This window comes from Hippoglossus hippoglossus, chromosome 20, assembly GCF_009819705.1.
Source record: "Hippoglossus hippoglossus isolate fHipHip1 chromosome 20, fHipHip1.pri, whole genome shotgun sequence".
Classification (NCBI taxonomy): Eukaryota; Metazoa; Chordata; class Actinopteri; order Pleuronectiformes; family Pleuronectidae; genus Hippoglossus; species Hippoglossus hippoglossus.
In genome coordinates, this window is record NC_047170.1 from 9105203 (window position 1) to 9132753 (window position 27551).

At 42.8% G+C, this 27551-nt stretch overlaps 1 protein-coding gene across 10 annotated transcripts in view; it reads left to right on the plus strand.

Moving 5' to 3' along the window:
- The window catches only part of LOC117754232 (trichohyalin-like), a 130535-nt gene that overhangs the window by 75819 nt on the left and 27165 nt on the right, over positions 1–27551 (plus strand). For 7 of the 10 annotated variants that reach the window (XM_034573051.1, XM_034573058.1, XM_034573053.1 and 4 more), the window contains 6 exons: positions 5421–5530; positions 5900–5974; positions 6978–7071; positions 7183–7223; positions 12310–12412; positions 16023–17259. In XM_034573051.1, the coding sequence (XP_034428942.1) occupies positions 5421–5530; positions 5900–5974; positions 6978–7071; positions 7183–7223; positions 12310–12412; positions 16023–16214 (615 nt within the window). In that variant the 3' untranslated portion in view covers positions 16215–17259. Of the gene's footprint in view, positions 1–5420; positions 5531–5899; positions 5975–6977; positions 7072–7182; positions 7224–12309; positions 12413–16022; positions 17260–27551 lie in introns of those variants that run through there. The other 3 variants (XM_034573055.1, XM_034573057.1, XR_004612369.1) reach the window with 2 other exon arrangements.

Here is a 27551-nt window from a genome sequence, read left to right on the forward strand (position 1 = left end):
ACACACACACACACACTCGCACAGGTTTGATGTTGGAGAAATGAGGACAGATAAATGAAGCTCATTTGTTTGGTTGATGAATCGAAAGACATGGACCGTCCTCGGACTGTTTAACCACGGAATGGACGTCGTGTTTATTCAATGTGTGTGTGCGCGTGTGTGTCCTTCTGTCCCATCGCGCTCAAACACAGCTCATTAAGCTACAGAGCCGTAAGTCATTTGAGAGATGAGACGGACGGACAAAGTAACCACGTTTTTTTTCCCTTTTTCCCTCATGTTGACTCTAACTTTCTCCTTCTTGACTGTCACACACTGTCTTCAAGCACAAAGGAGAGTTGTGTGTCTGTGGTTCTTGAAATATAAAAAATATAAAATAAAATATATAACTTGGGATACACCCACTTGGGATCTTTAATCAAACGAATTACAAAAGACCTAGTTTGATGATGCAGTGGATCATGGGAGTGGTTGTCGTCACCACCATTGCCGATTAAAATCTATTTGACCTGACTAAAGCGCATTTATTAAAGTTTTATTCACAAAGTGAAACAGTAGATGGAAAAAACACACGACTGGCTGGTGTTGTGTTTTTCCTTCATTATACGTCCATTGCTTTCGAAGTTATACCAGAGAAGAGCAAAGCCAGGGGTAATGCAGATATATGATGCAATTAAATGGCGACCAAAATGAAATGGCCTGTTACCTTGAATAAAAATGGGTTTGAATAGTTTTGGAAACATTTTGGATAATGTAATAACACAAGTCAACAAAATATATAACAGCGGTCTAATTGTTTCTTCAATGACACGTATGTAAAAGCTGCTTCTCTCTCATTCTTAACTCATATTTAATTTTGTTAAGTGGACGTTTTATAAAAAACAATGAAAATGTGTATTTACTTAGTTTGGGCAAGATGCCAAGGCAAATTCATTGTGGATTTTTCCAGTTCACTTTTATTTACCTGTGTGTTTGTGACCTTATTCAAGGTTTACAGAATTACACGCCTGCCACTCTTTTAACAGTGTCTAATTAATACAATTAAGTATGATTATTATTGTAATTATCACCCAATGTTCAACCTTCAATCCTCTCTCCTTAACCACAAGTTGAATTCTATGAAAATCCTGTTCACAGAGAAGAGCTTTGTAATATTACACTGTTCAAAGTCATTCTCCGAACAAATAAAAAAATTGTGGTTAAAGTGATTCATGTTAATAAAATAAACACGTACGTACAGTTCTTCTCCATTTCAATATTCTACATCTTGTATGAATGTTTCTGGCCAAGAGAACTTGTCAAATCATACCACAAGAGACTGGTATGATGCTCTCTGATAACCCAGCGTCACTGAGGTTTGGGCTGATTGGCTGTAGAGAAGTGAACTTTTTCTATATAAACGTCCCCTCAGTGCTACATATAATTTTATTTTGGAATCATTTATCAAGTTAGGAAATGCAACATGCAAACTTAACAATTCAGCAACCATAAAAACTTTAAATTGTGGTTTTGTGTTGCTGCTGTCAGTGGAGCTGAGCTGCAGGACGATCACCTGAACATCGAAGTGTTTTCTAGACCTTCCATTGACAATGCACATTTTTGTTCAAACCCTTTAACAAAAGAGCCATCCAAAATTAAATGTTATCCAAACACAAAGATCCTTACAATAAATCTGACTTAATGAGATGCAGTCTTAAAGCTGCAATTATGTAATTTAAAAAAAACATCTGATCAAAGACTTGAGCATGTGTTAGTGTTATAGAGGCATTTCAGTCTCAACTAAAACTAGCCTCAGTTACTTCTACAAGGTTTCTGTACAGATTTAAACAAGATTTCTGTGGGACCTTAAAAAATCTTAAACTTTATGATCAGATTTTGAGGCTTTAAAGAGGTTCAACTGCGTAAAATTATTATGGTGCTTCCGTTAGTGCTTTAAAATGACTTTCTTAAGAGAATGTTTTGGCAGCAGATACAGTTTGTTATATCTCCATGTTGTGAAGTTCTTTCTCAATGATATTAGATATAAGCACGCTGTAATAAAACTACAAAAAGGACCAACATGGAACTAATAACAGATCTTCTACAAACACTACAGGCAGATACCTACTGTTTCTGCCTGTAGTTTGTGAGCTAATGTTGCCTCTTGAGGGTTATTCTCTTCTCGGCCACTTCACCTTTTCTTCAATTGTGGCAAAGTGTAGGTAATTATGGGATTCAGATATTCCTTAATATCATCGATCTTAAATTTCCTTCATTCAAAAAGTCTTCAATTGAAAGCTGCAGAAACCTTGTTCAAAGGATCCCTACTGCTCTAAATGGGGGAAGGGAAGTTGTTGAGAAACTTTTAGCGATGCTAGTAATGTAGTTGTGCTCATGCAGGCTATAGATGCAAGACTTTGATAATGGCAGCCGCTGACAAACAACCCAGCAGCATGCGTAGGAGAGTGTGTGATGAAAGGGCTCAGGGAGAAGGAGTGAGTGAGGCCATGCAGCAGCAGATGAAGGTAATTAAAGAAGCCATCATCAGCATCATTAATATGCTAGATCTGCTGTGGCCCACTGACTAGTCTAATGGAGAACATGTCATCATCGTCACCATTAGGGAGAGTGGGACACACATAAACACACGCACACACGGTCTTAATGTTGGGTCACGCCATGATTATCACCATTAAGCCCAGAGTGAGAAGACCTGCTTAGGAAACGTCATTCTGTACTGCCAACGCACATGGCACGCACACACGCACACACACACACACACACACACACACACACACACACGCACACACGCTTGTGGATCTTTAATTCAAACCCTGTGAGTGATAAGTATGCATATTTAAGTGATGTCAGGCCTGTTGGGTCTTTTAATTAGACAGAATGAATGAATGTTTTATAAAAACGTGTTTAACAATAAATGTGTTCATTAATTTGATGAGAGGATGTGCTCTGATGAGCTGAGTGGAACAGAGTAATGGCTCAAATTCAGCTCCGCTGGTCTGATGGTGATGGCAGCAACAGCCAAGCTGTTTCTGATTTTTTCTCTCTCCATCATCTCCATTTTCCTCTCTTTACTCAGAAAAGTTAACTTTGAATTATGAGCAGCACTCGACGTTGGACCGTTTGATCTGTCCTAGTGAAAATGCACATTTGTCCCGCGCAGCTAATGTGCAACGTGATCCCACTCCGCGGCTCCATGGAGAACAGAAAAGATGGAAAATCCATTAGGTGAAAAAGACCCCACAAGGTTTTTTTTCCCTCTGTCCATCTGCAGGTATGCTTTGTGGTTTGTCATGAAAGTAAATTCAGATGTAAAAGTTGAAAAAAAAAATTGTGTAAGTTCACAAAGTCCATCTTGTATCCATTGTCAATAGGAGGTGTGGGATGTGGACCGGACAACTCGGCCTTATTTTGATAAAATAAACCATCAAAATGATAAATACTGTTGAAGCGGCTATAATGATGCCAAATCCTTCTGCAGCACATGGGCAGTAAACTCATATTTCTAGCAGGGACCTGAAAGGACCGTTGGTATCACCAAACTTGTCCCAAATGCATTCCGTTGCCCCTTTTAGCCCCCATCATCTGCTAAAATATTTGTGCAACAAAACCAATCTAAATGTTAAGCAGGTATGCTACTTTACTCCCCCCCCACCACCCTGCAAACGCACCTCCTTGTCCTTTTTCCCTTTTTCTCTAAATGTCCCCCTCTCTCTCTCTTTCTCTCACACTCACACACACACACACACACACACACACACACTCGCTCACACTCGCTCACACTCGCTCACACTCGCCCCCTCTTTCTCACACACCTTTTCACTGCCTCCCTTGTCACAACATCAGGCTTGAGCTGTGATTTACATCCCTCCACGAGCCGCGCCAGCCAGACAGTCGGGGTGGTGGGGGGGTGGGGTGTTAATGTGAGACCACAGGTAATTACTGTCATTACAGCACAACACGTATCCTGCCACTGTGTCTGTGCGTGCTCGTGCACGTGGCGGCGGCGGTGTGTGCAGATGTGTCAGTGTGGGTTGTTTGAACAGTGTGCTTTGACACTGCTTTTTGTAGATAATGTTATTGGTGTATTAACGTGCTGTTCCTGCCAATATGTTCTTTACAAGGAGATTCATCAATGCATGAAACAAAACTTAAACGGAATCACAAACAACAGGGGATTCACCATCTATTCCCTCGTTGATAAATGTAATTATGATAAATAACCCAGACTCTGTTTACTCTTCAAAGTTGAATGATTTGCTTGATATTATTTTATTGTTCCCGCAGTTTTTTTTGTCATTGCCCTGTTTGTTGAAATGCATCTGTTCCTTAATCCCCCCAAAAAACACTGTGATGTTCTGAAGTTTATTGTTTCATCTTCACACCTTTACTGCACAAGTAATGGCGTCTCGTCGATCTTTACTCTCCTTGAACTACGCCTTTATTATATCGTGTTGTTGTGGCTGAAATACGTTCAGGGGGCTCCCAAAGTGGCCTCAGACTTTTGGAGCCCCACTTTCTCCGGACTTTTTTCTAATTATTGTGTCACACTTAACACATTTTCCACATTGCACATCAACAGGAAGATATTTGAAGATGTTTTATATATAGATATACATCCTGACATACACACATGGGCCCACACTACCCGATTCATCTCGCACCGCAGTTGATATTTTGACATTTCAGATTAATCACGTGACCTTTCTGGACACATAAATCATATTGGAAACTTTTTCATGTTTGCCCAAGTCTTTGTTGGGAAGATGGTATGGTATATCAAGGTGTTTCCATGGCGATAAGGGTAGTGTGTCAGGGGTCCCCGGAGTTTAGGCCTGGAGAGGTCCTGACTGATAAGCAGAATGAAAAAAGTCAGCAGTTTGGCGTGCCATCCCATCCTCCTTTTCAGCCGCCCCACACCCGTCTTCCCCTCTCTCCAGTCTTGTCTTCCGGCTGCTTCTGCTCTCTTCCCCCACCCTCCCGTCTTTTCTTCCTGTGCACCTGCCTAATATCTCACCCTGCTATTTAGACCTGTGTCTGCAAACGCCTTCTCTTTATCCCCAATTATTTCCCATTTACTTAATTTTTCGCTTGTGTGGCCATTATGCTCTATTTTTTATATTTTCACCCTTTCATAGCTTCCCATCTAAGGGCCTCACTTATCCCCATCGTCACCTGTCTTTAATTCACACCTTTAACTCCCACATTTATATTGTATGCGATGTAAACCTCTGCTTGGTCATCAAGGTTTCGTCACCAATCTAGTCAGAGAAAATCTGAGGGTTTTTATAAGAAAGGAAACTACACAAGAGGGTCTTGAAAAGAATCAAACAAAGCATGTTATATTGTAACCATTCAAATAGTAGCACAAGTACTTGTGTCGTACTTGTGTCGTGTTATAAATGACACTTGACTCTGTGTTGTAGGCGAACAGGCTCCGGGCAGAGCTGGAGGAGACGCTGTCTGACAATGCAAACCTTCGCCATGAGAGCCAGCTGGTCATGACCAACGTCAACCGCTGGATTACTGAACAAAAGTACGAACACACTTTTCTTCAATCATTTTATAGATATTTAAATATCTAAGGAATTTGAATTCAAGTGTTTTTGTATAACAGTTTTTTTATTTTTCCTTCCTAACATTTGTCAACCACAACCCACAACTCCACCTGCAGCCCCGCACATAAATACAATTAACACTCCATATATTTATTTATTTTAAGGAAAAAAAACGTGTCATACTATTTCTGTTTATTCTGAGTTTACTGCATTTTATTGTCCATTTCTAACTGCTGCAGAATGCCACTCTTCAACTGGCCACATATAAATATATATTATATTATATATCCTTCTACAATTCCGATGTGTGGTTTTTAAAATTACAGAAGTCTGTCCTCCTCTTCCAGGGCTTCCAGCGAGAACCTCACAGCACAGATGAAGGCCCAAAACAAGCTGCTGCTCATGGTCACTAAGGAGAACGAGTGAGTATTTCTTTCTGAGGCCTCCAGGTTCACTCGTATTTACAGTACAATGTTGTTTTTTTGTGTCCGAATCCCGTGTAATATACTTGTAAGTCACCTTTTTTCATGAGAAGAGAGCTGGTGATTAAAGTGCATGTGTGTCTGTCTATGTAGTATGTGCATGTACAGGTGTGTTCAGGTGGACTCTCTGACATTCTCGCATCTGACAGTCTTTCTGCATGTATGCATCATCATGATTCACACACACATGCGCACACACACACACACTGATATGGGCGTGACATACTCTTCTTTCCAGAGATCAAAGTGGTCTCGCCGTGTTCTGTCATCCCGCCCCCCTGTGGTGCCATGCCTTCCTTAGCCCCGCCTAGCAGCACCACATCTGTCTGTGTCTGCTTCTTTCCTCAGTGTGTGTGTGTGTTTGTTGTGTGTTTTTTGTTCTTATGTTTTTGTTACTGTAACCTGTAGCGGTGTGTAACACTCTTTATACACCTGGAACACATGGGCTACATAAAAGTGTGTTTTCGGAGAATGTTTCCACCTCGTCCTCTGCACCTTCCCTCAATATTCCATAAATGGGAACATTTTATGTCTACTCCCATAAAATAAAGCAATTTCATGTTGTATTGTGGTAAAAATAAACATCTAAATAAGTGTTTTTAATAGCTCAGGAGTCTGACAACTGATGGCATTACAAAGTGCTGGAATAAATAGCCACAAGAGTGAGTGATAATTGGCTGCAGAGAAACATAATTTCATTATACTGGACCATGATGTGTGTGTGTGTGTGCTTGTGTGTCAGAGATAATGTGAACTGCTAGTTAAAGGCTGCTCTGAAAGAGAGAAACACAGACACCACTGCAGTCGCCTGGTGGAATAGTTTGTCTGCCGTGTTAACAAGGGTCTCTTGATGATAATGGGCGTCTGTCGTTCTCGGCGTCTGCCTCTCCACGTACATTTTTTCCTGCCTAAGTCTGCCTCTGTATCGCCCTCACTTTGTCAGACATCTTCAGGAGGCTAATGACACATTGAAGGTGGAGGTAAAGAGACTGAAGGAAGTGGCGGATGAGAAGGAGAGCGACGCCAAATGCTTCAAGGTGAACAAGTGCGGAGTGGAAAAAACAATGAACCACAAATAGGGAGAGACAAGACGACAAGAGAGATTTGATGACAAACAGGTTTGTTTTTCATTTTATAATTGTTTGCAGGCCCGGATCCGAGAACATGGCATCCGGCAAGATGAGAGAACGTGAGTCATCTTACGTGCGTGTGCGTGTGCGTGTGCGTGTGTGTGTGTGTGTGTGTTTTTGGGGGGGGGAGTCTGAGATCCTACATAATATAAGTGCCTGCGTTTGTGTGCATCCACCAGCTGATCAGAGTTTAGCATTCACGTACAACAAAAGCGTTGCCCACCGTGTTTCGCTCTTTCACACACAATCTAGCACGAACAAAGCTGATGATGATAATAACAGCAGGAGTGCCAAGTTGTGAATGAAACACCCCGTGGGCCCAGACACTTGTGTACGTCCGTGCGTGTGCGCATGTGTGTGTTATGTCTCTTCTTCAATCTGAATACATTATTCATGCTGCGCCTTTAACAATGATTACACTCCAATCAAGGGCCCAACCACTCCTGCTTGCCACCCCCATGGCTGTCAAATAGCATTCATCAATGGAGAGGAGATATATTTATTATGTTCATTAAGGCAATGAAAATGAATGTGGCACAGATGGGATCGGGTGTAGGAGGGAAGTGAGAAAGGAGGGTGAGGGTGTTTGTGAGGGGGGGGGGGGGGGGGCACCTGCCTGCAGGAGTACTCCCCCCCCCCAAGGTCTCCCTCATTAACAACTGCCCCCCCCACCCCGTCCCCACCTCACCCTGGTTTTTGCACACACGTGCACACACCCATGTTGCACCTCTCCCCTAACGAACCACCAGGCACTGTTTCCAAAACGGATCAGATTTGTTTTGACTGGGGTAAATTTCCAATGCTATTCAAAGCTGTCAGTCATTTTAATGATATCATTAAGGGGCCACGACAGAAAGATGAATCGCTTTTCTTTGTCTTTCCTTCATAATTGCGAATGAGCCAGAGAGGGAGAGCGGGAGAGGCAGTTCATATAGATGTATGCATAAGAGGGCTTTTGATTGAGCGAATATAATAACATGGAATGAGATAAAAAACAGTGAATGAAAGCATCTTCCATAGCGTCCCCCATCCATCCTCTTTTTTCTCTTCCATTTTCTTTATTTTCTTTATTATGAGGATCCCTAATTTATTTCATTCCATTATGGTAACCCCCCCCCCCCCCACACACACACACACACACACACACACACACCTATCCGAAATGCCATATGTATGAAAATCACACATCTATAAGGCAACAGATGTGTCACGATATTTGCATGGCAGACATATACAGTACATTCAGTGCGTAAATCTCATTACTGGTGGCAAAGGGGATATCTCCGCAATGTCTCTCCACCGTCGCTATCACTGACAGCAATCAACACGGTGTGAAGGTTTTGTCATTAGATATGCCTTTATTAAAGGAATTTATTATGATTACGTGGCCTGCTGTTCCCGAGCAGCTGGTGTGTCACGGCTTCACGTCGTGGATCGGTAGAGGGGGAACGGAGAGGACGGAAAACGGCTAAAAGGAAGAGGCTTCTTTTATAGTTGAGTTGCAAAGTTATTTGTTTGGAAACATACTGTGAAAAGTTCCTATCATTACATTATTGATGTTCCTTGTAGAAATATGTATTTTTTTACTAATAGTTTCAGCTTTTTATGACATACTAAGGGAGCTCTCTGAAAACGATGTGGCTCTCATGGCCCAAACAGACTCAGTGCTGCAGTTCAGAGTGTAAAATATTATCTATATCTGTAAATAACAGAAGCAAAAAAGCAGCACATGATATTCACACTGAAAGCACCAACGGAAACACTTTGATATCATATCACATCTATCAAAGGGCAACAGATAATGGGCATGTTGTTCTATCCATCCGTCCATTATCTTTACCGCTTATTATGAGGTTTGCGGGGGGGGTGGGGCTGGACCCAAACCCAGCCGACATTATCTGAGAAGTGGAGCACTCCCTGGACAGGTCGCCAGCGTATCACAGGCACACAAGACAAACAACCATCCCATGTTGCTCAGTGTCATTCAGTTTTTAAAAGCACGCTCATCCAAACTTGACACGTGCTGCACAGAAGTGATGAAAACCAGAGCGCCAGGAAATGTCCGCACACCAGCTGAGGCCCCCACAAACTTAGTACCTCCCAGGTAAGGTTTCAGGCGCAGGCCCATTTCAGGCCATTGTATACTGATAGTTGTTCCTAATATGTTTTATATTATTCGGCTCCAGTTGTATCTATGTGTACTTACTAAATTGACAAATGTAGCTGTCACTGTAAATTTTTCATCCACAAGTTTCCAAAAAGGTATTTGACTAATTTGATTAATGTTATTGGTATTGATTATATCATAATACAGCAGCAACATGGAAATTAGATGACGATGATTAGATGATTTAATACAATATAGAAATCTTAACAACCATGTTTTTAAGTACTTTAACACATAGCAGATGAATGTAAGTCTCTTATCTTTATAGTGTGTTTCTTAACAGTTTTTATTCTCCAGTCTTAGATTTATTGATTTGTTATCAAAAATCGTTGTCCTTTCACCTCAGTGTATCTGAAACATGAGAAACTCCAGTGCAGAGTGAAGGCAGAGACTGGTGCTGTTTGCTGCCGGCAGCATTGACTCTGTGACTGCCTGACACAACCCGTCGGGGGGGGGGGGGGGCGCTCATAAAGCATCAGGCTTCATCAGTCGCACCACTAACTAACCCCGGAGATCACAGCAGAGGATTTGTACAAACACGGAGCACCAAAGTGACAGAGAAGCAGCAAGAGGAGATAAGAAGGCGACGTGCGGGAGCAGAGTCAAGGCTTGCATAAAATTTACAGCAATATGAAAGCAGTAAATAAGAACGATGAGCGCTCGATTGCAGCAGGAGAGGAGCCATGTTTATTGCCTAGTTTAGAGAGCATGGCAGCTTGGCTCCGACACTAATGACTGTAATTATACACACACTGATTGGGTTAGGCCGCTAATTACACACAACCATGTTTGCGTGTAAACACAGGAACACATGTTTACACAGGCGTCATGCCAGGCGCTCGGCGCATCGCTGCCTTCCTCACATCGGGTGCATAAATCTCACACAGTTGTCTCAGCGGCGGCGATGTTTCATGATCTGCTGAAGACCACATTACCACCGAGGAAAGAGTTTAAATCATGTGAAGAATCTGCAGAGATGTGGCGCTCTGGATTTTATAGAGTTGGCACGTGCATCACTATTTTTCCCTCACTGAAGCTCATCTTTTAAAAAAATAGCAAACTTTCACAATTTAGAAACATCAAAGGAGTTTTTCAGCATTTCTCCTTATTAAAGTTCTTTTTCCCGTCATTATGGTGTGAAATTAAACCATCTGTAACGGTCAGCTGCAATTATACTCAGATTATGAATGTCATCTGCAGGAAATGAGGGTTTCCTTTAAAAATGCTTACACTGGCCGAGCTGAATTAGTTAGCTGGTTACTAGACGGTGATTCACATTAGGCCTCTGTTGGAAACCGGTGTATGAGTGTAGTTCTTTGTTTCTGGTCTGTATTTATACAGCACTGTTCTCGTCTTGATCACCACTCAAATCCACATCTTCAAATAGATGCAGACTATTATTTATCGTGACATATTTCATGCAGAAATGCAGACCTTTTTTTGGAAAGTTAAATCCCTTCCAACTTCCAACGTTCTTGGACCAAATATGGAAACTCTTACCTTAAGATTAACTCTTGAATAACACAATCGTTGAGATGCTTTTGATGAGTTATGACTTCCATGAAGAACATTGTGTAATTTACAACCGTCCCTCTTTTGTTTGTTTCTTTGTTCTTTTGCATTCTGTGTGTTTTTTTTATGTGTTCATAGATGTGATGTCATACTGCACAAATAGTACGCATTGCTGCTAGGTTTGTTTTTCTTCTTCTTCTCTTCTTTTTGAGAAGGGGTTCTATCCAGTGTTTTAACTATGTTTTGTAACTCAACATTGCATCATCGTCTATTGACAAATCATAAACTGCCATCGATCCAACTCCAAAATTTAAAAGTAGATATCTCACTGAGATTGTAGAGATATAAACTCGTTAGCATTTCACGTCAGTGGTGTTACTGTCGCTGTTGTTCATGTTGTTGTTATTGTCTCTCGGTTGTTGTTTACCAGAGATGGTTAGAAATAAATTTGCAGCCGAACTGTTTCACTGATAATTCTCATAAGATTTTCAGACAAAAATGTCACTTCACATATTAGCATCTACCTCGAGTGTCTCGTCTGATCTTAAATGTTTTAAGTTGGGGCTAATAGGGGCAAAAGTTTATATGTGTGTCTGTGTGTGTCTGTGTGTCTGCTAGACAACATCTACAGGGACAATGACGCATTTATTAGCGTTTCGATGAGCGCGCGTGTCTCCTCAACTGAAGCAAAATCGGGACCCTCTCTCCATTCATTGTTCTGATAGAAAAACCCAGCCTGTTACAAGAAAATTAACATCGGAGAGGTACAGTGGTACTTTAATGGGCTAAGAAGTATTCAATAAAGTATTTAGAAGGTTTTTTCCCCCGAATGCTAACTGGACAGGTTCACTGGGGCATGAAAGGAAGAGCGTAAAGCGGGGGCAGCGAGCTCCTCAGCCCGTACAGAGCGCCATTATCCAGCGTCGTTAATTTAATAGTCATTCCTTACTCAGCCCTGGGTTTGAAGATAGCAGACCTAACATTTGTTTGTCATTTCCCAAACGTTTTTAATAAACACTTAAAATCTTAAATGTCTTCTTGTACTCTTAATGTTCTCTGGCTGCAGTGGCGTTCGTTGGGTATTTATTTTTTTATTTTTTCCAGTTGTACATGCGCTTTCATATATATAATTTAATGATTTCTGGAACCCATTTGCTCACCCATCTTCCAGTTTAGTAATAAGTTTAAATGAAGACGGTTATAATGAAGACGATGTACGCCAACTTCTTTATGCCCCAGATTTTTCTGGACATTCGATTGGACTTTCCCGGCAAATACAAAAATACTGGCGTTGGAAAGTTTACTGCGATAGAAGAAAGTGTATACTGAATATATTTTGGTTTATAACAAATGAGCCTGTTTTCATTATTCTGTTGCCTGACAGTGCTTCAGGTACCAAGATTTAAAAATGCCAAAGTTGCTTTTGATTTATGTTTGTGTGAATGTGTCCGAATATTGTGTTGCAGCATGGAAAATCAGACCTGTGTGGCTCTAAACCTCAGCAAAATCGAGCAAATGCAGACCAGACTGCGGAGCAACCTGGAGGCCATCGGAATGCTAAATCAACAAGTAAGACACGTACACACACACACACACACACAAACACACACACACACACACTCACACACCGGGGCCTGACAGTCCTTTTTACCCGACAGATAGAAACGCACACCTGCACACTGGCCCACATGCTGTTGAGCTCACACAGAAGAGGAAGCTTTCATGCGTCAAAGTTCAAACGCACACACGCACTTACACACAGGCGCGCAGAGACATCCATTTCCTCTTCCTACGATAAAAGTGAAAAGTCGGCAGCGGGGTGGGGTGGGGGGGGTTTGTGCATGGTATGGAGAGGGAGGGGGGGGGGGGGGAGCAAACTGTATCGGGAGAAGGCAGTGACGTTTCTTTCCACCGGTAAATGATTTCCCTTTCATGAAACTGAGAGAGGGATGTATATCAATACAGCCGCGCTGATCTCTCCATGACAGCGTAGGGAAACGGCCCGCTGTGATAAAACAATGTGGGGGGAAAAAAAACACAGAGGAATTATTCTGAGGAAGCGCTGACATTTTTTAAAACCGTGTTGAACTTCACAAGAGTCAACAAATCACCAAAGGAGAGACGAATCAAAAGTGCTCCTCAGCCCCCTCAGTATTCCAAAAAACTCCAGGGCCTGGGGAACGGCTCACCCGACTTTTGTTAGTTTGCGGAATGGCTGCGCTGATTGACGGTGCGTACGAAGAAAGAAAAAAAAGCCGGGTACTTGTTGAAGTTTTAATGTAGTGCGGTGTCGAGAAGAAAATGGCGTGTTGGAGACGGGAAAGGCGGGAGGGGAGGACGAGACGGGCAGATGGAAAGGGAGAGGTGTTGTTTAACAGGTCAGGTGTGTAATAGCACCTCTTAATCTCCAGTGTGAATCATTACACACATCGATCCGACGTGGACAGTCTACACACGCGCACACAAACATACAAGCAGAGTTGGAGAGAAGGATATGGACAGTTCATTTTCACAAGGCTGCACCGTTCGCTGGACACACACAGACACATACACACCCACAAACAAAAACACACACACACAACTAAGCCTTTGCACATACATATATCAGTAGAGACGCTGAGTTTATGTGTGAACGCCATTGGGCGACGCACCAGGTCTGTGTCTCTGCTTTTCTGATCCATCTCATTTACTCACAGTCAAACTGGTTTAGGACTGTTTCTTTCTCATTCACCCACAGGCGCACATTAACACTTGCTGTACAACACACACCCGGGTGCACACACAAGCTTGATTTCCCCTTTTTCGACTGTCAGGCGGATTTCATGCAAACTTTTGAAATGTCACACGAGATTAAATGCGAATTAAGTGAATTCCCATCGACCGGGACAGAGATGACGATCAGAGGACAAACTATGAGATTCTTTCAAGGCTTGATTAGCATCAGGCAAGCTGTTAATTTCTTTTTCAGAGTCAGCTAATGTCCAGTGTGTTTCATGCTGTCATGCAAAGATTTATTAAAGAAAAAATAGAGAGATGAATGAGGCAATAAAGTTCCACCTTCACAAGCAGCTGCAGGTCTACAGTCTTTTGTAGTATTATGAATTTATTTTATACTGACAGATCATTGTACTCAAACTGAGGTGAAACTTCATTGAAAACAAAAAAACAATTAAAGACAGGGTTGGTAATTTGTTTCTGAAACACTTTTAATTTATTTCTTGAAGTCCTCTTCACGTCCTGGCAGCCATCAATAAATAAAGTTGTCTGCATTTTTTAAAAGTGTAGCCTCCTCTTGCTCGGTTTTCCAGGATTACCAACCCCAGCTTTAAAAACTTTTTCTTCTGGCAAATATAGGGGGAAATTGTTCAAACTGCTGTTTCCTGTCGTCTTTTCAGAGCTCAGTAGTTTCCATAATTTGAATTAATCCAAACTGAGCTACACAAATGAAAAGTGCAAACACACTCATCCACCAGCTTTAAAACACCCCCCCCCCCCTCTTCCCTCCTTCACGTCTTTTTGTCTCTCCCTCCCTCTTTCTTTCACTCTCCCCCCGACGTGTACACATTCTTTTGATCCGAACACATGCGAACCAGTTCACCCGTAGAATGTGAAGGTTGAGGAGACAAGCTGTGATTTTTAATTCCGACCCCCCCCCCCTCCCTCCCTTCTCTTCCCACTTGCAATTAGAAAAAAGCATCCAGAGCCACCGAACACCAGGCAAATTAAACAGGTCCCCGTGAATGTACAGTTAATTATAAATGTCAGCGCTCAGTGTTTTTATCTAGAAATTACATTGCTTTTGGCACAATGTGAAATGAAGACATCGGAGGATGCTGCTGGGAGATAGTCAATACTCTTTAAGCATCTTAGGATACTTCTCACACATGTCACCGGCTCTTCGAGGGTTAAGCCTCAGACCCCAGCTATTTCGAGTCATCAGATGTAATACATTGCTCAGATTTATTGAGTGTGCGTGTGTGTGTATGCATGTGTGAGTGTGTACGTGAGCAATGTCTGGAAGGGTAATGTTGGCGGAACAGTGCAAAAATATGTCTGTCTCATCTCCGTTTGTGTTTGCCTCTTTTTCCCTCTCTCTCTGTCTCACACACACACACACACCCACACACACACACACACACACACACACACACACACACACACACACACACACACACACACACACACACACACACACACACACACACACACACACAAAGATATACATGCACACATGGCCAGACATGTCGATGTGACATCCTTCTTTAACCTCAGCTTTCACACACACACACACACACACACACACACACAGTAAAAAAACAGATGTGGATGAGTGCAACTGTCATTACCCGACATGTCTCTTTGTCTCCTTATCCTTTAAGTTCTTATTTTACTCTTCCTCGTAACTAAAAATACATTATCTTAAATCTTTTATTCTCTTTTATCCACCTTATTACAATTTTCTCCGACTGGCATATTTTGCATACAATTACCACGGTTTACAACAACTGCATTTTTCTAAAGACACTTTTTAACTCGCTCTCCTCCCTGCCTCTACCCAGCGGTCCTCGCCGAAAAACATGAAACACCCTCAATTGAGCTCGTCTGTAATTGTGTTTCGTGGGAGGCCAATCATGTTCTGACGATTGTGAGATTTGTTTTGTGTCACGGATGATTTTGTGTCAAATAGAACTCTAATGATCGCTCAAATTGGTTGTTTTCATGTCGAAATTTACACCGTTGCACGACTCCCACTTGCAACCATCTCAAACTGTGAACTCAATACTGTCCCTGGAAAAAAAATAAATAAAAAAAGAATCCCCCCTCGCAATTTTTTTACCCATTTGCATTTCTGTTTCAACAGGCATGAAAGCAACTGTGAAAGATGAATTAAGCACATAATGGGATGCCAGCTACTTCATCAACGTGATAGCTGTTGACTTTTGGTGGTTAATTTTCATTGGCGACATCAAATTAAGTTTTGCAGTTTCCTTGATTCAACTAAACAAGTGTGATGTTTTAACTCCCCGGAGGCGTCGCCCCTGACGCTGTCCCCTCTCCCCGCTGCCTCAGTCTGTTCTACGGTCATACATGAAGGGTTTAAAAAAAAAAAAACAGCAACATTGTTATTACATGTCGTCTGTGCACGTCTCTCAATGTCTCTCTCTCTCTCTCTCTCCAGTTAAACGCTCTCAGCGGGGAGAATAAGCGGTTACGCAGGCAGCTGGAGGAGGAGAGGTCCATGCGTCGACAAGCGCAGCCTCCTCCTCCCACCCCCCCAGCGCAGCTCCTCCGTCCAGCTCCCCATCTCCCTCGCCGCCCGCCCTCCTCCTCCTCCCTCCGCCTTCCTTCCTTCACCCCTCCGTCTCCCTAATCCCCTGGGCCTGCACCCGGCGACGGGGCGGACTGATGAGATTCTAACCTGAACCAAGCAGAGCGGAGATGGGCTCGTGAAACCAGGTGAGTCCCGGGCTTTGTCCGGAGCGTCGCTCTGGACGAGGCCGGCTGCCGAGAGCTCTGTCTCCGCCTCTCTGGGAGATGCTTGGTCGGGGAGGACGAGCAAGGATCTGACCAAATGAAGCCCCCTGAAGACTTTGACCTGTCATGACTCTTTGACCTCCACCTCCTCGCCAGGGAGCGTATTCAGTATGAGGTTAATGTCCTCCAGGTCAAAGTCAAGTCCCTGGGTGCTTTTTGCCTGAGGGGGGCTCCGGAACCAGCAGATGATGGAATTTACTCAAATCGTCCAGAGTGAAGTAAAAAATAGCTCCACTGCTACGCCTTGAAGAGATTTACTCTGAGAAAAAAAAAATTTGAGAAAAAAACTGACACTTTTAACTATTAAAAAAGCAATTGATTGCATTCTCAACGTGTAAAAATGCTCCAAGCAGAGATATCTCACAAAATTGCCAGTTACTTCTTCAAATAAGGATCTTGTTTTGCACTTAGCCCTGAATCGGCCGCACTTAGAGGAGTTCTGCTGAACTACAATGAATTTAATTCAGCCAGCAAATGAAGTAAACGTACTAAAGCACTAATTCCCAGTGCTGACGAATGTGTCTTACACTGGAGATGAATGAGGGACGGCACATCATCAGCATCCACAGACATACCTCAGATGTCTGAGGGAATGGCTGTAACACAGTCTGATTGCACTGCAGCTGCGCGCCATGTGTCCTACATGCACTGTGGTGAATGTGGCCCTGTGTCTTTTGTGTGTGAGCACATTTCATGTCTGCGTGCTTCTGTCCCCTCTTGTCAGTGCCTGTGGGTGACTGTGTGCTTGAGTAGATTGGATGTTTAGTATTGAGCATTTTGTTTTATGGTTTGAAAACGTTTCTTTTTCCACGTTGTTGTGTTTGAGTCGCCGTGTTGTATTGACAGAAAAATAAAAACAGATACATCCGTAAGTGGTCGCACATTTCTCCCCCTGTTTTCTTTCTTTTCCCCCCCAATCTGTCAATATGCCAATAGTGTTTTATTTCTGCCAGTTGGAGCTTGTAACGACAGGCCAACAATGGTAGTATTACATAACTCTTACAATTTTACATGACAAAGGTGTTAACAAAACCGCTACTCAGTCCATAGACAATAGTCCCCTTTAATTCAATCAAGCTGCAACAAATTTCACACGTGCATAGATATGAGTTACCTTAATTTGCCAGATTTTGTTTTAAATCAAAATCCATCAGTTTTTCCTTGAAAATCTGCGAAAACGTAAAAAATGTTAAAAGTTATATAACAAAATTCCTGCCCTCTGATCTGGATCTGCACACATTTTTTGTCGATTCTTCCTTGAACAGTATCACACCCTTTCACAAATCTTTGCATAATCTGGCTCACAAACAAACAAACAAACAAACAAACAAACACACACACATAGAGCGGTGAGAGCTTAACCTCGTTGGCGGAGGTAAGTATGGTATCGAGGGAAGTATAATGGCGGCGCACTCGCACACACTTGATCTGCTGTCGTGAGCATTCACAGGCGACTCATGCGTCTCTTTGTGTGCGTACAGTGGTTGAACATGAATACTGCTCGTTCATGCAAACAAGGACGAGGAAAAGAAGCATGCAAATGTCTGAACTTAGCACTATTAGACTGGGATAATGAGATTTCTGTGGAGAGAAGGTCTCAGACCACAGGTGGCTGTCCTCTCTCTCTCTCTCTCTCTCTCTGTCCCCCACCTGTCCCCCACCTGTCTTCACTGCTTGTGTATACGCGTAGCTGTTGTATGGCTGTTTAGGATGTCATACATTTTAATGATTTCCCACAGAACTGCACGTCCTTGTTAGCTTGGTTTTTCCTCATCTGCCATGTCACACTCAAAAATACCCTTCTTTTATGTGCAAACACACACACTCACGCACCCACTCACACATTCACACGCGTTTATATCCTTTCGCAAACACACACAAACGGCACAGTCATTAAAAATGAAACCACAGGCTTTTTTTTTGTTGCTTTTTTTTTGAAAACTCCCAGGACTGAGGAGAAAAGTCAGCAGCGCAGCGGTGAAAAAAGTCCCCCTGGAAACAATGAGGAGAATGATCATTTGTTGTTCTTGAAAACCCAGTGAGGTTTCACAGAGGTTAAGCTTCCCTTTGATGTGTTTTTAACTCGTTTCAGCTCTGTGGAGGGATTAGTCAGCCACACACACACACACACACACACACACACACACACACACACACACACACACACACACACACACACACAGAGCACATACAGGCTCTTAATTTCCACACCACTTTCTCTCACAGACGGAACGCACCGAACAGGCTCCTTTCCTAACCTAATTTCATCAAATGAGCGTGTGTGGTACTTCACCGCTGTATGTGTGGTCCCCTGGAAATCTGTGGTAGACCAGCAAAATATTGCAAGTCAGTATTTATCTTTTTATCCCAAATTAGCATCTGGCTGTTTTTTTTGAACAGTTGTGGGCCCTCGACCACGAGAGACACAGTGAGAGAGAGAGAGAGAGAGAGACCGGAGGAGCTGTTGATCATCATGGCACTCATTACAGTGTTTACGAGGCATTATTTGATCCTCGTTTCAAGATACAAATGACTGGTGTGTGTGTGTGTGTGTGTGTGTGTGTGTGTGTGTGTGTGTGTGTGTGTGTGTGTGTGTGTGTGTGTGTGTGTGTGTGTGTGTGTGTGTGTGTGTGTGTCAGCTCCACCCCAGCTTCTCTGTGGGTCTCTGTGTGGTTGCCCATGCTAATAATCACACAAAAAGCCTGCGTGCTTGCCAATGTCATAAGCAGCTCTGCAACAAATTGTGTTTGCAATTGATTCTTCTTGTTTGTTTTAAGCCAAGTTTCAAATATATATATATATTTTGCAACAAACATGAACCCACTGAGGAAATGTATTTATAGAAGTCATTTTAGGTTCATTTGTGATATTACTTACGAGATGTTAGGATTAAAGAAAAATGATAATCCATAAATGTGTTGTTTTAAGTGATTTGGGCAATACCAGAATAGTACTACATGATAACAGCAACGACATTTGCACCCTGTACCTCAACAACTCATTAAAAATAATCGGTGACTACTTTTTTATTTATTTAAAAACAAACACTTTTATTCTAGTAATTTGATATTATTGGTTTTGAGTATAAACAGTCATATCTATCCGTGACAACTTTTACATCTGAGACCTGGAAAAGCCCTTAAGGCTTTTGCTGCTATCAGTACGATTGTGCCACTGATACAAATTTAAAAAATGTATACGTCATTAAATATTTAATATATAAAGGTTTTTGTCACATGTTGATTTTATATATAGCAATGTGAATTACGTCTCTGGAATTGCCAAAGTCATTCCCAATTCTCTATGTATATTGCATTTAAAGGGCAAATTCATTCTTCAAATAAATAGGGGGCGACATATTACCTAACAGTCGAGGTGTCTGTAGCTGTTGTAGTCTGACTCCCTGGATGTACACTGAGGGTATGAACCTGCCACTGGGCGGCAATCTCCTCCCCTTCCACTTCCGCTCTCTTACTGTTTTCCAAATGTCCAAATCACCAAAATCACATGCAGGAAACGACTAAAATCTAAGTACAAGTCTGCAAAATGAGAACATATTTCAGCTGAATTAGACTGACTGAATGAGTTATCAATTCAGGGACTTTTTACAGTACACATCAATCGTTTCCTTCTTCAGTGCAGTACTTGGTCGACCAGCAGTGCAAACTGTGCATCTTGTAGTCATTTTGCTGGGCCTGGCTTTGTAGATTAGACACATATGAAACATGAGTCAACATGGGGAAATGCAAAACCAGTATGTAAAGGTTACTGAGCTGGTGGAGGAAGACAATAGGCAAATTCATGGGGGGAGAGGGAGGGACAGATTAAAACCAGGGACTAAAATACCCAGAAGTACTTGGTCCATGATGGATGAACAGAGCTAGTGTGCAACAAGATAGTTAGAAGCTAATAAAGTGTTGTACTCTGCAGGTATAGGTTAGTATGTAGGTCTTGCATGAGGGAGAAGGGAGTTATTCACTATCAATAAAGCAGCGTCAGCATCCAAATAAATTGAAGAAAAACCTTTATTGATTTCGATTTTACATTCGAGTTAGTGCTACAACTAGCAGCAGTAAACCTGCAGTGATTATGGAACATTTTGAATAGTAAGCAGTGCAATTTGATAGCTAAAGAGATAAGATATGATGGTTTTTAAAATGTTTATACGTCCGAGACTGTATGTAAAGATGGATGATGTGTCTTACTTCCTCCCACTATCCAGAAATGAAGCCAAAATGCCCCGGGTGCGAACGCTGCCATCTTGTCCTGATCATTTGAAGCCAGAGTCCGCAAAGTAGCGATCAGGAGAGGGAGCCGATACACGCACTCGGCCAATCGTGAGTCAGTCTCAGCTTGAACATACGTCTGTGTTATGAGAGCTACCTAAACTGAGGGGTCTATATCCCCTCCACTAACATGGAGGAGTTTATGACCTATACTGCAGAGAGCCAGCAGGGGGCGATCAAGATGCTTTGGCTTAACTTTTGGAGCGCTGTGATGTCATCCATCCTTCGTCTACATGGTCCAAGTGTCTTAAGCTGCTTCTCTGAACACACTTGCTGTTGTGCAGCTAACTGAGCAGCTAACTCCAAATAAATATTGATTCGTAAATAACAGCAGTAGCACAGAAAGTAACAAGTATTACTTTAATAATATGAATATTTGTCACTATGAGATGAGTAAAGATTTGTTGTTCCTTTGTTTTCTCTCTCTCCATCCATCCATTTTCATTGCGTAAAGAAATGGATCTTAAAACATAATTTGCTTGTAAATGGACAGAATCATAAACACATTGCCGTGCAAGTTAGAATGAAAGGAAAGAACAAACGTTTCTGATGAAGATGATCAATATTTATTGCAAAATATTCAAAATTACAAGGATTTAGTAATGGAATCATGCTGAAATCCAGCAATATGAACAACATCAAGATTTACCGGCAACTTTTTTAGTAAATGTCAGTTGTCTCAGGATAAAAGTACCACCATCAATTATAAGTTTAGATTATAATGCCTGAATGTGGAGAATGGCAGAAAATAGGGGACATATGATGCATTTCAGTATCTGTGCTCCCATCTCCTAATGAGTAAGTTGACCATCAGGCCAATCTCTCAAAAGAAGTTGTTGTGTTCCCTCAAGGAGTAAAGCTAGAGGTAAAAGGAGGTGAGGACAAATGGTACAGTTGAAGAAAATAGGAAACCCAGAGGGAAGAAGAGATTACAAGACAATTTGAAGGAGAGGAAAAGAAAAGTTGTAATGGAGGAGTTGAGGACTACAGGGAAAGAGGAGATGCAGTGAACGAGGGCGGCGCGGGGAAGAGACTGAAAGAACGTAGTTGGATATTTAGGGACAAAGTTTGGAAATGAAGGGGGGGGAAGCTGAGTGATGGACGGATGCAGAGTGAAACCGAGTGGCGGGGGGAGAAAAAAAGGAATGAAGTGGGACGAGGTGCAGCGTGTGATTTAGAGAGTGGAGAGGTTAAAGATGGAGAGAAAAGAGTAATGGGACGTTTAGGGAAAGGTGGCGAGATGGAAAAGAGGAGCGAGAGGTGAGAGGAGCCGGCGACGGGGGGGGGGAGTGAGAGATGGAGGAACGAGGGAAAGACGCTGGAGATTTAGCTGAGGTATAGAGACGGAGGGAAAGAGCGGGATGAGAGAGAGAAAGAAAGGATGAGAGAGAGAGTAGTGGGAGATTTGGGGTATACGTGGAAGAGAGAGCGCCAAAGAAAAAGCATATTGTCCTTATCGGCCGGCTCCAGAAAGCCTGCTCCCTAATGGGGCCGGTGTGAAGGGGAAATGAGGACTAGGCCTGATGCTACCTGATTAGCCATTGACTCAAATACACATCAAAGGTATGGAGGGGACGGGGAAGGAGTGCACGGCAGCGTGTGTGTGTGTGTGTGTGTGTGTAGGTGTGTGTGTGCGGCTGTGGGCTGAAGATGAGTCACCTTCACCTCCTTTCGGGGGACCACGAATGAAAATCACTCTCACTTTCTCCTCTCCTCACACACACACACACACACACACACATATGGCCATTTTCTTCAACCTTGAAAGGGAAAGCTGCTCTGAATAAGGTGATCCTCTGAATGGGGGGGGGGGGGTACAGAGGAGACGGCGAGAGAGGAGGGGGGTGGCGTAAATAGACAAAAAAAAAAGCAGTGGTAGGCGTGGATATGGTGGAAAGGGGGAGGGAGCAGGGAAGAAGGGTGTGTGTGTGTGTGTGTGTGCGCCAGGGAGACACATCAAAAAGAGTCGTCATGTTCCATATTAGTGAAATAATGAAATTTGCCTTTTGGCTAATGACGTCTCTGGACAGCTCTGTTAGTTTTCAGGAAAATTACAGCAGGCCGGACTGGGTCTCTTACTCAGTAACTCGGCTCAAAGCCATCCACACTGGCTACACACACACACACACAGACACACACACCGACATGCAGACACAGGAAACGCACACACACACACATCCAGAGCGATCAGTGGCACAGCAGTGACCGTTGGGTGTTTGAAATTCAACACATTCGGAGACCTATATCCCTTTTCTATTCCACACCCTGAATTCATTACTGTCACACACACACACACACACACACACACACACACACACACACACACACACACACACACGCACCTATAATCATATTCATCATACTCGCCGCAGCCTCCCCTACCTCTCTCCCTAAATTTCTATCCAAGGTAGCCCCAATATGGCTGATGATGACCTTCATTAGTCTCCCCCATTTCTCTCTCTCTCCTCCACGTCCGACCTACTGTATTCGTTTTTCATCTCTCTCCCACTGTGTGTGTTCACAGATGTGCCATCTTATCCCTTTTTTTTTGTTCTCTCTTATTTTCCTCTCTGTCACACACATTCAAACACTTGTCTCTCACATGTTTTTGTTTTTTTCCTCACACAGTTCCCTGTGCCTTCTGTTTCTCTTTTCTCCATCTCTCTTCTTTTTTTTTCTTCTTCATCTGTCACTCTCTTCTCATTACTCCTCTCTCTGTTTCATTAGCATACAGAGTAAGAAGATGGCGCTGGGGGTAATCTGCGCGAGTCGCCGCTGACAAAATGGAGGGCGTCATCAGAGGTCGCGGCGCTGTCATCAGCCGCCAAAGCCTCTGCTGATGTGCGCCTGTCACACGCCCGCGCCCGTGCACGCGCCGCACATATTTGCCGTGCACGGGGGAGAGAGGGGAGGAAACGTGTATCCGTAATCAGGTGTGACACATCACAGCGTAAATGCTCCAATCTCACCTGACAGCCATGTACACACACGCAATGTTTGCGATGTGGACCGCTGCGATGGAAACAGACATTGACAGGTATCTGAGTATATCCTGAGATACACTTAACAGTGGCTTTAATGAAAGCAGCCGGTTTATTTTGTTTCTGGTTTTTTTTTATTTATTTATTTTTTTTGCTTGTTGTTGAATTCACCGGGGTTTTAGAGGATGTGGCGGTGGCAGCTGTGCAGAGGGGGACTGACTGTGATTCCTTCTTAGCCTGTCAGAAAGCCTTTTTTCCTTCTTCAAGTATCACTGATAATCAGCTCAACACGCTCAACAACTGCCTCTAATCATTTTAGTGGGACATCATTTACAGAGAAACTTTTATGGTCCCTTCAGATTAACTGTTTAAAAATCAGTGCTGTCCCGGTACCAGAACATGCTGAAGGTGGGAGCTACATACAGTGCGTCTACAATATTTATATAAATCCTTCCTTGATGATACATATTCTTGAAGACAGGTTGTTTTAACTGTCAGATTGTTTCCTTGTCTTAGAAGTGGTCTGTAGAGTCACAGCATAGACCGTATATAAAGATGGATGACGCGTCTCCACTTCCTCCCACTATCCAGAAATAAACACGACACACAGCCTCCATCTCGCGCATTTGGAGCAACAGTCTAGAACCCATCGCAGCAGCGATGGGTTCAGCCGACACACACACTCGACCAATTGTGAGTCCGTCTCAGCTGTCAATCATGACGTTTCCCCCCTTTTTTCATATTAAATAAAAAATCGATACCAAAAAATGTATTTGCCATGTACTCTGACTTTTTGGTTTGGTTCATGTCCTGTCCTCTAACATGGAGAAGGCAAAAATATATTACCTATACTGCAGCCAGCCACCAGGTGACACTGCAGATGCTTTGGTTTCACGTATAGGGGGTGGTCATGTCATCCATCTTTATTTATGAGTCCCAGTAGCATGAAATTGTATAAAATGGCCGACAGAGAAGTGTTTTCAGCCAAGATAAGAAACTATGTAGCTTCTACAGCCACTGTATCCACATGTGACAACAGACCACTGTCACATCCCCAGATTTACAGTACAAGGCTACTGTATCTACACGATAGATACTTTAAAGTATCAAGACAAATCTACATTCACCCCCCCTACTTTCAAAGAAACTGATTTTCTCTTACAAATCCTACAATTATATATGATTTCTTCAACAACATAAAAACTGCCAGTGTGTAGACTGTATATAAAGATGGAGGACATGACAGTATCCCCAAAGGTGAAGCCAAAGTGTCTCGATCACCCCCTAGTGGCTGGCTGCAGTACAGGTCTTGAACCCTGCCTCCTCCATATTTGCAGATGGGACATGGACCAAACTAAAAAGTCAAGGGAGACATCAAATACATTTTTCTGTTATTTAAGGTATTTGTTATCGCACTGACGCGTGTCCAAGTGTTCAATTTTGGTTTTAATTTGCTCGACCAATCACGATGAGACAGACTCGCGATTGGTCGAGCATGTATTTCAGCAGTAACTCAATACCTTGTGTCCATTTCCCAATCACTACTGCGCTGAATCTAGGCCCAAATGAAATTTCTTCGAGATAGTGGGAGGAAGTGAAGACACGTTGTCCATCTTTATAGTCTATGGTGTGGCTACCCATTGATTGGTTGATGACCTCCTCTGATCTTGATTAGAAATTGTACACTTATGAACATCTTTCTCCCTTGACATGAATGAAAGGTGGGGTGTTAGTCTGTGAAGAGCATAGAAGACAAGAAATAGACTCGGCCAAAAAAAAATCTTAAAGTTTGGTTATAGCCATGGAAGGAACGAGTCATAGCAGACGAGAGAGGAAAGAAAATGAGCAGAGGACAAACAGAGAGTGAAGGATGAATTCCCAGGAGGCAGCGCTAAGTTGTATTGGTGTGTGAGCTTGTCACTAATAGTGTCCCTGTCATGGTTATGAGAGCTGGAAATACTTTGGTGCTAATAGACAGATTATGGAAAGAAACGAAGCATGTCCTGAAATCCTCTTAGCAAGACTTCACCTTTTTATTTATATATTTCTGACTATATTCCTTTCTTTCTTCCCCTCTCCCTCTCTCTACCTCGGTGGCCTTGGCATTGTCTCGTTGAACGTGTTTCATGTTTTGTCTGACACTTGGCGGGTAGTGTTGTCTCTCTGTCTGTCTCTCTCTCTCTCTCTCTCTCTCTCTCTCTCTCTCTCTCTCTCTCTCTCTCTCCCCCCATGTGCCACTGTCTATCCTTTTCTGTCTCACACGTTTTCAAAAGGCACTTTATTTATTGTCCCGGGGGAGCACTACATTATGCATTAACCTGTTCAATTATGCATTCATTTATGCAGCCGTTGCCTTATGTAAATGCACTTTATGATTAAACAAATTGTTTTGCTGTTTGGCCGTGTGTTCCCCCACATTGAGTGTTTGCCAGTGACATCATGCAGCAGCAGCAAGAGACTCCATGCCTGTGGTGTGCACGCGCCAGGCCCGTTTTTACCCTATTAAACCGGCGAGGAGGCCTCTGGGATTGCAAGAACGCTCTGTGGGCTTCACAAAACTGATACTGAGCGGAGGAAAAGCGATGGTTTCCTCTGCCTCTTTCTTTGGGGCCCCCCCCTTAAACCAGAAGGCCATGGAACAGGGCATAAGGCATGAGTCGGTACTTTTGGATGCTGCCCCATCTTAGCGTGTGAGCTAGTTTGGGTTTTCTACACTGCACAAAGTATTGGAACCAAGAGATGAGGCATCAAAATCCATGAAGACGTTGTGTCCGACTCCAGGTCCTTGCCCAATAAACGTTTTAAAAATGTTGAGCAGTTGCCATGAAAATATCTTTTTAAACATCCTAAACCCCACAGTTTCTGCTTTTATCAGTTAACAGTGCTGGAGACAGATGGGGATAAAGGGGAGAGATGGAAGTATGACTTGCAACAAATATTCTTGATGCATGGGGATGGGGGGGGGTTAGCACTGTCCCCTCACAGCAAGAAGGCTCCTGGTTCGAATCGCAGTTTGTCCAAGGTGTTTCTCAATGGAGTTTGCATGTTCTCCCTGTGTTTCTGTGGGTTTTCTTTGGTTTCTCTGGCTTCCTCCCACAGTCTAAAGACTTGTATATCGGGATTGGGTTAGTTGGAGACTTGTCCGTAGGTGTGAATATGAGTCAGTGTGAAGGGGAGTTGGACTCTAGCTCACCTCGAAGTATAACTGGTATAGATAATGGATGGAATCTAACCATTTACTCCCCAGGATGTGGTTCGTAAGGGCACAAATGAACTATTTAATTATTTTGGTGCAAAATGAAGAATTTATGGAATAGGTGAAATGTGAGTTGTGCATGAAAAGAAGACAAATACATATTCATTCATTTCATTCATTCATTCATTCATTTTCATATAGAGTGGTATTTGATACTGATCCAACAAAATAAGTGAATGGACAATCAGTTTGTACTCACAGGATCATTTATGGCTCTTGCTTTCTGATATTTCAAGCAGCCTTTAAGCTTTCGTTTTCTCTCCTTTTTCAACTCAAGAGACACAAACGTGTCGGAGCTGCTTTGAAACTTTGCAAAAGTCTCAAATGTTACTTTCCTTGGCAAACATCTTTGTTAGAAAGCAGCCATCTCCATACAGACTCCTCAGCCGGCCAACATTTGTGCTTTCATGAGATCACGCGAGTGGACGGTTGCCAAATAGTAAAGCGGTTGCACGACAGTGTTATCACTGTGTCAACAACGTGCACTTCTACAAGAGTGCAGAAGCCTGAAACAGCTCATTTAAAACCAAATACCCTTAATAGGAAGCATAACAACATCAGCAGAGGCCTTGGGAGTCTCGTATTGACTAAACACTAAGAGTTGCCCTAGACATCTTAATCACAGCTATATATATATATATAGCCTTCCC